At 36.1% G+C, this 12,518-nt stretch overlaps 1 protein-coding gene across 3 annotated transcripts in view; it reads left to right on the top strand.

Moving 5' to 3' along the window:
* LOC109725266 (methyl-CpG-binding domain-containing protein 9) overlaps positions 1–12,112 on the top strand; it is a 45,387-nt gene extending 33,275 nt beyond the window's left edge. For all 3 annotated transcript variants that reach the window (XM_020254381.1, XM_020254379.1, XM_020254382.1), the window contains exons 6-11: positions 1,526–1,828; positions 2,578–2,913; positions 6,780–6,878; positions 7,867–8,298; positions 8,516–10,597; positions 11,413–12,112. In XM_020254381.1, coding sequence (XP_020109970.1) covers positions 1,526–1,828; positions 2,578–2,913; positions 6,780–6,878; positions 7,867–8,298; positions 8,516–10,597; positions 11,413–11,661 — 3,501 coding nt within the window. In that variant the 3' untranslated portion in view covers positions 11,662–12,112. The remainder of the gene's footprint in view (positions 1–1,525; positions 1,829–2,577; positions 2,914–6,779; positions 6,879–7,866; positions 8,299–8,515; positions 10,598–11,412) is intronic.

The following is a 12,518-nucleotide window of genomic DNA, read 5'->3' as shown; positions in this document are numbered from 1 at the left end:
CCCGCGCTCTCACATGCCTAAGTACCTTAAGTTTACTCTATGGTTCAAACCTACGCTCTGATACCAATTTAATCTGTCGCGCTTCGAGTCCCTTATTGAAAATGCCGTGGAAGCTCATTTGAAAACCTACTTGAAGTGTGAACAGATTTCCCACCAACATAAGTCCACGGCGGCACTTATGCTTTCATGGTGTCGGTACAAAGCAACTAACTTATATTTTCTAATACTACATTAAACAGGACAACGGAAATGAAGACTACATAGACTCAACCAAAGCCTTATGAATCTTTAAGTACATCACTTAACAATTATGCAATATCAGAAGCCTTCAGAAGTGCAATTCAACCAAAGTCTGCAGGAGTGCAATTCTCGCGAAATTGACTGCTATCACTACTTTCACTGATCAACTTATGAAATAATTATGTGAAGCCTGAACTTTATTTTTTCACAAAAATTACTATTTAAACTTTAAAGATTTCTAGGGTTTATGTTTTATGATGATGTTGCCTATGCTATGTTTTACGCTGAAGGAGGGTGAAGCTAGCCTAAAGAATTAAAGCTTATTGTATGTCGGTGTGACTGAACAGAAAACTTGCTGTCCATCAGAAAATTATAAATTCTCATTTGGTAGTTCTGTGAAGATCATATACTTCACTCTGAAGTCGAAATAGCTCCATTTCTATCATACTTGCTATCGACATTCCAGCCAGCGGTCTGCCTTGCCTACATAAGCTGTAAGGAATTTGTAATCTTCATAAATGCATGCTCTAGGATGTTGAAGGAGCTGTTTGGGTTAAAGGAATTCCTTTTTTTTTCTTTTGGGTTGTCCACAAAATATAGGACAACCAGATTCATTAGTATTTAAGTTTTATAAAAAAATAGTTGTCTTCCTTACACTCTCAGCTCAACATTTAACAAAAGTGTCAACGCATCTTGTTTGACAAAAAAAATTACGATAGATAATAAGATATTAACGAATTTGGAGACAGCTGGCCTGGTGAAAAATGAGATATGATGACTTTATTTGGTATTTATGCTGTGGTTTCCAGTACATTTATAGCTTTTGCTCTTTGTTAACATTGGTAGGTTGTATATTTATGTAAGTTACTTAAGCCTTCCTGCATTGAGGTGCCATAGTTTTCTGTATTTGTGGAACGCTTATGCTTGGAATCATCGTACAAATACTGGAGTGGAGTGCATTTTCCTTATAACTGATTGATTAACTGATCATGTACCTTTGTCATTAAGAAGTTGCTCTACATTGTGAATTTTGGCCCCTTAAATTGAATTATCATTGGAATTGTTGTCTATTTCTTTTACTTCCCTCTTTTATTTGGTCTATGTCTTTGTATATTATTCATGTATAGAATACCAGGCTTGTTTTGATGTCCTGTTGTGTCATTGCAAATTTTTTTATTGATCGTTTATGCGGTAAATTTGGTACTGAATGACTGAGGGTCTGTTTTCTTGGAGACTTGGACATGACCGATTAGACTTCTGTGCGCTGATTTGTTTTGATTCTCAGCTGCTTGCAGATGCAGAAAGGCAGATATGTGATCCAACGAATCAAGAAAAAGAAGTTATATTGATGGATTTCACTGATTCTGATGCAGCAACTTCTCCTGAGCCGGTTGTTCATTGCAGAACTTTGCCAGAGTGGGCACAACCTCTAGAACCTGTGAGAAAGCTACCAACCAACGTGGGAACAAGAATTAGAAAGTGCATCTATGATTCTTTGGGAAGAAACCCACCAGAATGGGCAAAGAAGATTTTGGAACACTCGATAAGTAAAGAGGTTTATAAGGGAAATGCATCAGGGCCAACTAAGGTAATAAGCTACTATGTTGTTGTTCAAAATGCAATGTCATTATTCACCTCTACTTCCCTCTTTGAGCTGGTTATCAGTTGAATTTTTATTCATCCTTAATAACTGAAAAATCAAGCAAAAAAATTAAGTTGGAATCTCCCATTTTCTTTTGTTTATATATGCGATCATCATTAAGTTTGCCTCATGAAACTGATGCCACCTTTTCTTGATTAGTAGTTTCATACTGTATCATATGTTAGTTTTTTTTGTTTTCTTTTTGATATACTTCTTAAATTTTTTTTCCTGTTGTTTGTCTACCAGATCATTATCTAGTGATGTTCTCTAAACATTTATATGTCATCAGGATATCTAATGAAAGACAAGTACTACAAACATATAGTTCTCTATTCTCTTGTAGTTTAAGCTTTTGTTGGGCACAGGAATTCGACGTTAAAGTATTCCTTTATGTTGAAATAATCTTTGATGAAAGTGAAGAGTAGATTGCTTTTGAGAATTTTTTGTACTCGAAGTTCTCGAGGATCTTAAGATAGTCCTATTCTTTACCTATATGCAAATGCAGTACATTTTCTCTCTAGCCGCCATATGTTATGGTATCTAAATAATTTATCATGAACCTGAGGCTGAGATTGCTTTTTTTTTTTTTTTTTTAAATCTTTCTTTGGTGCCAAGTATTACTCTATATTACCTGCTTTTTCTGTTTCTTTTGAGCTGATTGGTTAATCTGATGACTATTTGTTTGGTGTGTACAGAAAGCTGTTCTGTCAGTTCTGGCTGAGGCATGTAGTGAAAACCGGCCAAAAAGGCCCGAAAAGAAGCAAAACAGAAGTCCTGTTTCTGTTTCAGATGTAATTATGAAAAAGTGTCGAGTCGCACTACGTCGCGCTATTTCTGCTGATGAATCCAAAGTTTTCTGCAATCTGCTTGGGACTACTCTATTGAATTCTTGTAATGAGAATGAAGATGAGGGCATTCTTGGATTTCCTGCCATGGTTTCTCGGCCTTTGGACTTCCGCACTATCGATTTCCGTCTGGCTGCTGGAGTCTATTATGGATTGCATGATGTTTTTCTTGAGGATGTTCGGGAGGTATGTTCTTTTCATTTTTTTTTTTTCCTGGGGAACCTTTTTTCCTGGTGGAAATTATGCTGTCCTTTTTTTTTTCTCGTTGGAAGTTATTAGAAATTATTTCAGAGCAGCTAGAAAATATTATACACTGGTTCTGGTTATTTAAGCAAGTTACCTTGGTTCCTTTCCCCTTTTCTCGTTTATCAACTACCGGGTTTTCAAAATAGTTGCTAGTTTCGAAAGTCTTGAAACATGAGTAATCTGCTATAAAAGGAAACTGTCATTTATTGGGTTGCAGCATGTCTCTTAACTAGTTGTTCCGACAATAGGTGGATTGAACTGTAAGGAAAGAGATGGAAATTGAAATGGTTAGTTAGTCCAGCTGTTGGACGCTCTTCTGTTTTCTTTTTCTGTTTGTTTTATATCATTATTTTGTTCGTATGCATTTAGTGAAAAAGGTTTCCATTTGGAATTGAAGTTTATTATAGGTTAATAGTGAAGGATTTCAATTTGAAATTTCCCTTTCCCTATTTATCCCTTTTTTAAGATAAATATTAAATATATAATAGATCATTGTACTTCGTGGTGAGCACTATCTTGTGTAAAGTGAAAAAACCAAACAGAATAGAGGTTTTTTGGGTTATTTGGTTCGGTTTTATTAAGAAACTGTTTCAGTTCACTTTGAAACTTAAGAAGAACCTCAGTTTAATTCTCAGTTTGGTTTAGGAACCTGGAAACAGACCAAACCAAAAAAATGAATAGATATAGGATTTATCTGTAAAACTTATAGGGCGTGTTTGGTTCGCCCTTTTTTTTTATCTGGAATCGGAATCGGAATGGACGAATCCGTTTGTCCGTGTTTGGAATGCGGGATTCCCATTCCGATTCCGATTCCCAAGTGACTGGGAATCTCCCAAATTACCCCTTTTTCCTATCCGGCCTCCTAGGAGGCCGGATTGGAGATTGAATCCGGGTGGAATGGATTTGTTCGGTTTAAATTTAATTTTTTTAAACTTATTTTTTAATTAAAATAAGTTTAAGTGTCAAAATTATATTTATAAATTTAAATTTTAATTTGAACTTAAATTAAAAATTAAAATTCAATCAAGCATTTCGAATCTAATTTATAAATTTGAATTTAAATTTAAATTTAATTTAAAATCTAAAGTTTTATTCAAATTTTATTTATTTATTTAAAATGTAAATTAAATTTATGGATTCAAATTGAAATTGAAATTATAATATTTTAAGTTTGAATTTGAATAAATCGAAATTTAGTTTTATATTTTGAATTATTCGTTCAATTTCAAATTTTAATTTGTTTAAAAAATATATTTAAAATTTTGACGTAAATTTTTAATATTTAATTTTCAGTTTGAATTTAAACTAATATATTATAAAGATAAGTTTGGCATATTAATTTGATTACATTTTTTATATCTATCTGAACCAAACACTGACAATAAGAATGGTTCATTCCGATTCCGATTTAGGTGGCCGAACCAAATAGAATGAGGTAATGAATCATTCCAATTCCGTTTCCAATTTATTCTCATTCCGATTCGATATCGATTTATTCCCATTCCGACTTCAAACCAAACACACCCATAGAGTAAGGTGCAAAATTCCTTTAGAAAAATACAGAATATAACCCTAACCCTAGTTCAACTACTGTTGCATCCTGTTGTTCTCCCTCTTCTTTCCTAGCTGATGCATCTCGTGATGCTGTGACTCATTGGGCGATGGATCCTTTGGAGGTTGAATGATCTGAGGTGCAACAAAATCCAACAGTGCAATGGGGTCTGGTTGAGATTGAGCGATTTGAGGTTTGATTAGATCTGGTCGTCTGTGGTGAGATGCTCACCGTGGAAAGGTACTGATCGTGCCTTTCCATGCGAATGCTATGTCATTATGTTCACATCATCTTCTCCTTCGATCCTCTGCAAGCTGAATTCTGACCTAACCGAACTGAGAATTAAAAACCAAACATGCTGGTTCAGTTCAATAAACAGGTGAAAATGGCTGAACCGATCTAATGATCTCCCCTTAGCAACAGCAACTGTAACAGCTTTATATTCCGAATTATTGGACAGGATATACTTTCTTTTTTTTTTCCTGTATCTTGGGTAACACCTTCATTTTTTGTTTCTTCGTATTTCTAGATTTTCTTTGACATCCTGTGGCACCTTTAATGAGAATAAGACTCATTTGTCCGTAACGTTGGCGTATGTCATTAGCCTAAGTTAAGCTGCTGTCAAATTCTTTGTGCCAATCTTTTGTTATTCTTTAGCCCCTGCCAAAGTGCTTGTCAATTGCTGATAGAGTAAAACTTAGTTGTACAGGTTTAGTAGTTGTTCCAGTGCATATGTCACATCAATATGTATATGCTCATAGCTTCGTAAGTAATCTAGCGGAGGACCCACACTTCGCAGCAGACCCTTTTTTTATACATCCAAGATACTATTCATATTTGGTGTTAAATATCTTAAATCAAAATCTACTTAAATAGATGTGAATTACAGCACTCTTGTGTATAAAAAATTATATATATTGCAACCTATTAACCCAAGCGTCAAGAAATCCTAAAAAGCAATAGTAGAAAATGGATCATTATTTGATTTACGAGAATTCAGTTTTCAAAATTTACGGCTTATAAAATTATATATAGGCTTTTCTAATATAATGGAACACATAAGATAAATTATATTTTGATTGTGAGGCATCCAGCATAGAATTTTAGAGGCCCAGTATAGAAGATGTACATAGAAAAAACTTTCTATCTACTAAAATGGTTGCCTTTATAGGCTATTGATGTTGCGGCAAACTCATATGGCACTCTTGGTGTGATTTCATAAGTAAAATCTTTCACATCGGAAGTGCCAACATATTAACTATATAAAGACGATATTAAGGATGACCTGTAGTTGTATTTATTCAAATGCGCATGCAATAATTTTTTGTCCTTCTGAGGGTTTTGGTGTAGGTGAAATTATTGCATGGGCTAAGTCCACTATGTACCGATTTCGTAGTGTCCTTGATCTTAGAGATAGTAAAATAGTAAACTGTTAATTACTATTTATAACACTTAATAAATCTTCATGTTGAAACTCAAAATTTTAAAAATCTGTTACCCGTGTTAGATATTAGAAAATTTGTCCATAGTGGACCAAGTCTGGACAATAATCTCTTCAAAATTAAGGGGCACCAATTGGAAAAATTATTTGCATGGTCCCGGTCCATTATGGAACATTTTAAAAAACTAAATTTTAAAGATTTTATGTGAAACTTTATTCTATTGGATATTATCTGTGACACTTACAAAATACTACATCAAAATCACAACATTGGAAAATCTGTCTCTACATTCATTAAATCTTAAATGAATGGTCTCTGCGGGAGCAGATCTAGAGGAAAAGTTTGTGAGAGAGAATTATGTGTCAGTGCAAATTATTTACATGGATCAGGTCCACAGTGGACCATGTTGCAAAACTTAGTTGTTAAGATATTACTTGAAATTTTGTATTTTTGAATGTAATCTGTGACACCTAAAAAACTACATACCAAATAGTCTCTCTCTATTTTTACTATTATTAGATTCGTGGTTTATGGTAGACCATGTCTAGGCAATGAGATCTCTGGATGAGAAAAAAGAGTAACGGGAGCAAAGATGGAGAGGATGGAATGGTATGTTACTAAAATGCCCCTATTATGTGAGAAAAGGATAGAAGTAATTTAGTAGAGCATCGAGCATGTTTCATGTCAAGTTCATGGCGACTTTTACAGACTCTAGTGTATATCTAATTATCTACAGATTGTGTTTCTTTAAAGTGGTTACTTAGAAGAATCCTATCACAGGTTAATCAATTTGACACAACAATTTTTTGCAGGTTTTCCATAATATATCCACTGCATATGGTGATCGTCCTGATTTCATGGAAATGCTGGAAACTTTATCTCAGAATTTTGACTCATTGTACGAGAAAGAGGTTCATTCCAACACAAATTTTCGTTTTTTTGCGCTTATTGTGCAATCACTTAGTGAAGAATATCGTATTTGGTGAGTTTAATGCAAATATGTTTGGGTTCGTAACGAAAGGGGTACAGCAATTTCCCTATTTTCTTGAAGATCTAGGAGTGAAGAGTTGAATATAGAAGTGTTTAATTAATTATGAATCAAAACGTAAGTCTGGCTCTTCAATTTTTTTTTTTTTTACGCTTGGAGAATATGGTATTTGGTGAGTTTAATGCACACATATTTAATATGTATGGGTCAGTAAAGGAATTGATACAGTAATATCCCTATTTTCTTGAAGATCTGGGAATGAATAGTTAAATATAAGAATCAAAATATAAATCCAATAAGTACCTTACTGGAAGCCAAATAAAAAAATAAAAATCTATTTCTCAGTTGCAATATTGTGGAAAGATCATCAAGCAAATATGACTTGTACATTTGCCATTCCTGGTGTTTGCATGATTTAATTCTTATGATATAATTTTCCTGCTTTATGATATAGTTAAGACTCTGCATTAATATCTATATTATTGGCAAAATATATTTCTGTAATCTGATCTTTGCTTAGTTACATATCAGTATAGCTATTTGACAAATTAGTTTTTTCTTGTTATACATAAAGTAGAACTATTTATTCCAAATGATTAGGATGCTCCAGTTTGTTAGGACAGTACCTTGTGTTGACCTTGGGGTTCCATATGATTATTGCTGGTGCTGTTCCACATAAGACCCAAATTTGTTGCCATGACTGTATCTTTTGAAATTTGAACAATCATATTGATGCCCTCATTTGCTTCCATCATTCCATTATTCCATTCTGAGAGGAGAAAATGGATTAACTTGGTTATCTGTTATGCATGCAACTAAAACATTCCATAGTATCCGCACATAATTTTTTTACCAGCTTCATAATTGGCCTGATGGATTCTTTTTCTTGTTTTTTCTTTTCCTTAATTCAGGTGCTTTACGTGGTTCAGAAGTTTGCTAATAGTGCTGCTACTGAGAACTTAGGTGCTGACATGCAGCAGGAAGTGCATGATATTCTTCTTACAGCAAATCAGTTACCTAAAGCTCCATGGGATGAAGGAGTTTGCAAGGTCTGTGGCATCGATAAAGATGATGATAGTGTTTTACTCTGTGATACTTGTGACTCAGAGTACCATATGTATTGCTTGAATCCCCCGCTGGCTCGAATTCCGGAAGGGAACTGGTATTGTCCATCATGTATTACGGGCCAAAGTAATATGCAAAATGCAGAAAGAAGTGCTCAAGTAGTGAAACGGCATCAAAGGAGGCATCTTGGAGAGGGATCTCGTGTTTTCCAGGAGGCTCTTAATCAGTTAGCGGTGACAATGGAAGAACGAGAGTATTGGGAGTTCAGTACAGAACAGGTTTGTTGGTTTAAAGTTTTAAACTTTTATTTTTATTTGATGCGCACTTCTGTTCGTCCATCACTTTGTGCAATGAACAGTTGGCTATGTTTTTATCAGAACAGTGATTCAATAATCTATAAGAAGCAAGGAAGAATTCTGAGTATCTTGCTGCCTAGATCCATCTGTTTCTTTGTACACCTAATAAAAAACTAATGAATCTTTCACTTTTTCTCAGAGAGTATTTCTGCTGAAGTTTCTATGTGATGAAGTGCTGAACACAGCACTTATCAGAGAACACCTTGAACAGTGCGCTGACAAATCAGTTGATCTCCAGCAGAAATTACGTACTTTACTTCTAGAATGGAGGAACTTGAAATTCAAGGAAGAATTGTTGGTGATAAAGGCGGCAAAAGAAAGCTTAAACAAATGCAATGGGATTAGTGATATTCAAAGAGAAGAGGTGACAACTACTTGTAGTAGCGATGTGAAATTGGGAGAGCATGAGCAGCATTTCAGTAACAATAGCAGAATAAGTTTGGAGAATCCACTGCAAGGGCCATCTATTGCTTCAGAAAATTGTGTTGAGGAGACCGAACAAAGTAATTTTAGTGTAAATCTGAACCATTTACCAGAAGGAGATAAAAACATTGGATATAATAACCAATCATTGATAACTATAGCACAAGAAATTAGTGAGGAAACCAGGGGAGAGGTGCAAAATGTTGCTGAGCATGTAAACATACAGTTAAGAGTTTTGGATGTCGAAGTGCATAGCTGTGATAGAGAATCACTTGAATCCGATAAAGACCAGTTGGTCCAAGGTGATCAAAGTAAGTCAAATCCCGGGTCGATCGAGCCTGAAACTGGTAATCTTGAAATGGATTCCTTAAAGAGTGAGATCTCACAATTGCAAGACTCAATTGCCAGTTTAGAGTCTCAGCTCATGACGATATCATTGAGAAGGGAGTATTTGGGTAGGGATTCATTGGGTCGGTTGTATTGGGTTATCGGGGGACCTGGTAAACGGCCTTGGTTAGTAGCTGATGGCAGTATGCCAGTGCCACAGGCAAATGACCACAACTCAAACAGTTCAGTTCTCAGGGGAAATACTGGCCAGAGTGGACCCAATGCATATTCTCAATCTATTTGTTTAGATAAGCAGAGCTCATCTTCATTTGTAGTATATGATTCTGAGACTGAAGTCCAGTTTCTTGTTAATTGGTTAAACGACAATGATCCTAGAGAGAGGGAATTGAAGGATTGCATCATGCAGTGGCAACGGCTTCTGTTTCTTCAAGAGACTCAATCTTCTAATGACGTTCAATCGGCGTTAAAGTCTTTCCTCAATGAAAAGATTGAAACTCAACATTTGATGGCGAAGGCTTCAGCAGTTCTTGAGAATAGGTATGGTCCTTTCTTGGAGCTAGAAGCTAGTGAAGCCTCAAAAAAACGATCAAAGAAGGCAAAAGTGAATCATGAGCCAAGAATGTATAGGTGTGAGTGTTTAGAACCTGTCTGGCCTTCTCGGCACCACTGTTCATCATGCCACCGAACTTTCTACACGGCCGGAGAACTTGAAGGGCATAATTGTGGAAAATGCACCCAAAGTAATCCTACTTCTGATGAAGGCAAAGAAAGTGATGATCTTTCAAAAGGCAAGGGTGTGAAGTCTGAGGGTATTAGAGAAAAGGACCACTTTGATGAGGTTGGTACTGATGAAATGTCTAGGACTAAAAGGTTGAATAACAGCACTAAGCTGTTTAATTTTGCAAGAAAAACTTGCCCCTATGACTTTGAAGAAATAAGCAAGAAGTTCATTGTAAGAAGTTCGAATAAGGAGTTGGTGCAGGAAATAGGACTTATTGGTTCAAATGGGGTCCCATCTTTCGGACCTGGAGCTCCCTTCTTTCTTGACCTGCCCTTGGTGTTTAATCAGGAAATGGCTGATACTTCTCTGAATGCTTCTTTTGCCTCTTCTGATGAGTGCTCTATAGTCCAGAATGGTTTTGGAAATATCACTCATGAACAGGTACCAAAATCCAAGAAGTCCAGTCTTGATAGCAGTAGTAGAGAGGGACCATCCTGTGCTGCTGATGGGATAAAAGAATTAGCTGGTGGTCACAGCTGCACAGTTCCACCAGAGTCTTCGTTGAGGCCTATTGCTGGGAGAACTTCTCAGATCCTTAAGCAGCTAAAGATTAACTTACTTGATATGGATGCAGCTTTGGCTGACGAAGCACTTAAACCATCAAAGTGTCAGGTTACGAAAAGATGTAGATGGCGTGCTTTTGTGAAAGCTGCAGAGTCGATATTTGAGGTACAGTCAATTTATTGAGAAACTTGCAGTTAATTTCTAGTATTATAGATTTCTTTACCTTTTAGACTAATTTTGTACTATGCCTTTTGGGATTGCTTTAACCGTGATTGTAGTTAATTTAACTTATGAATAGTTGGTTGTTCCTTAGATATTGGCTGTAATGGTTATTCTGTGGAGCCTTAATTTGATATACAAGATTTCTTTCGTACAGTAACACTTCGAAAAATTTCAAGATCCTGCTTTTTTCGATGTCTATACACCAAACTGACCACCTAAGCTCCATCTGGATCACTGAGTTGCAAGAATCATGATTATCATAATAAACAATTGTCTCTATGACTCATATATGTTTGAGGAAAATCAACCATATGAATTTAAATTTGACGTTAGTTCCCAATCTCTAAACTACCCAAAACTTGACCTCAGAAGTTCTGAACCTTCCACTTGATCTACGATTGGACTTCTGAAGTTCCGAGTCTTTCCCTTGATCTACTGGGAACTGAATCTGTTGAGTTGTTTTTCCTATGTGTATATATGCTTTGTTTTGCTCCCTTTCTCTCCAAGATTGCCACCCACCTTTTGTTTCTTTATCCCTTCTACTGTAGTGGAGCTCTAGTGCTTCAAGTTACTATCTCTTCAAATTGTGACACTTATCTCAAGGATGCTGAATTTCTAATTAAGAGAAATCTTTTGAAATACCTAATATTTTGTCCTTCCAGATATTTTGTTCCTTCTCTCCAAAATGTTGTAGGTTTGAAAGACACTGGAAGACTTTCTTCATTTCTAACAATGTACATTGACTGTTCTTCGTGCAGATGGTACAAGCAACAATCCTGTTGGAGTGCATGATCAAGACGGAGTATCTGAAGAACGGATGGTGGTACTGGTCCTCCCTCACAGCCGCAGCTAAAACTCCAACAGTAACTTCTCTTGCTCTCAGAATATACACACTTGATAATTCGATAATCTACACCAAGGAATCTCTTCCCAGTTCGGATACAACAGAAAATCCCAAGCCAACAAACAAGGCTGGGAAGAAGCGAAAAGATGCAGAAGTGCGATAATAGTCATATTTTCGAGTATACTGCTGAGGTTATATCATCAATTTTAAGAATATTTATGTGGAGATTGATGTCACATAGTACTAAAAATTATACACCAACTGACGGGGCCATGTGGAGTGGCAGCTGCTCAACTTGAAAATTTTCAATTGGCTCCAATCATGCTGGGGTGTTCTCAGTTATGACCGAGAGAAAAAGATAGGGAGTTCTGCATTTATGTAAATACTTCTAAAGAGTACAACTGACAGCAAAGATCGGAACTGAAAGAGCTGTTTTGAGTGGTGTGCTCTGGCTTCCGATGTATTGATATAAATTTGCGAGGAAGCAAGTGGGTTACAGAATCAGGATTACTGCTGCAGTAGCGGAAATTCATATAACAAAAAAATATCCAACTAATGTAAAAGTAACTATAGCTGGACTGATGTTAATCCAGAAAATGTGAAATTTGATTACCCTCTCTCTCTCTCTCTCTCTCTCTCTCTCTCTCTCTCTCTGTCTCTTGTGCGCTCTTACCCTAACCCCCCACCTCTCACCCACCATCCACCCTTGGGGGTGAAGGTGGTGAGTGCATGTGCTTGCGCCTACTTGTTTGGGTGGGCAAATGCGCCACTACGTACATTTTCCACTTGAGAGAGAGAGAGAGAGAGAGAGAGAGAGAGAGAAGAGCTAGAATACTAACAAGCTTCGTTGTTATCGATTTGTTTTTGATGATGGAGCTTCCGAATCGACGATCGGAACATTGAACATGATCTAGATTGCTGGTAGTATCTAGAAATCAAATGTTATGTTTTCCTGATATTGTTATCTAATGCATCAACTGGACACAAATATTGTTATCTAATGCATCAAAAAGTGATCAT

The sequence above is a fragment of the Ananas comosus genome, linkage group 19 (genome assembly GCF_001540865.1).
Source record: "Ananas comosus cultivar F153 linkage group 19, ASM154086v1, whole genome shotgun sequence".
Taxonomy (NCBI): Eukaryota; Viridiplantae; Streptophyta; class Magnoliopsida; order Poales; family Bromeliaceae; genus Ananas; species Ananas comosus.
The sequence above is the reverse complement of the archived record's forward strand: the minus strand, read 5'-3'. Positions and strand labels throughout refer to the sequence as shown.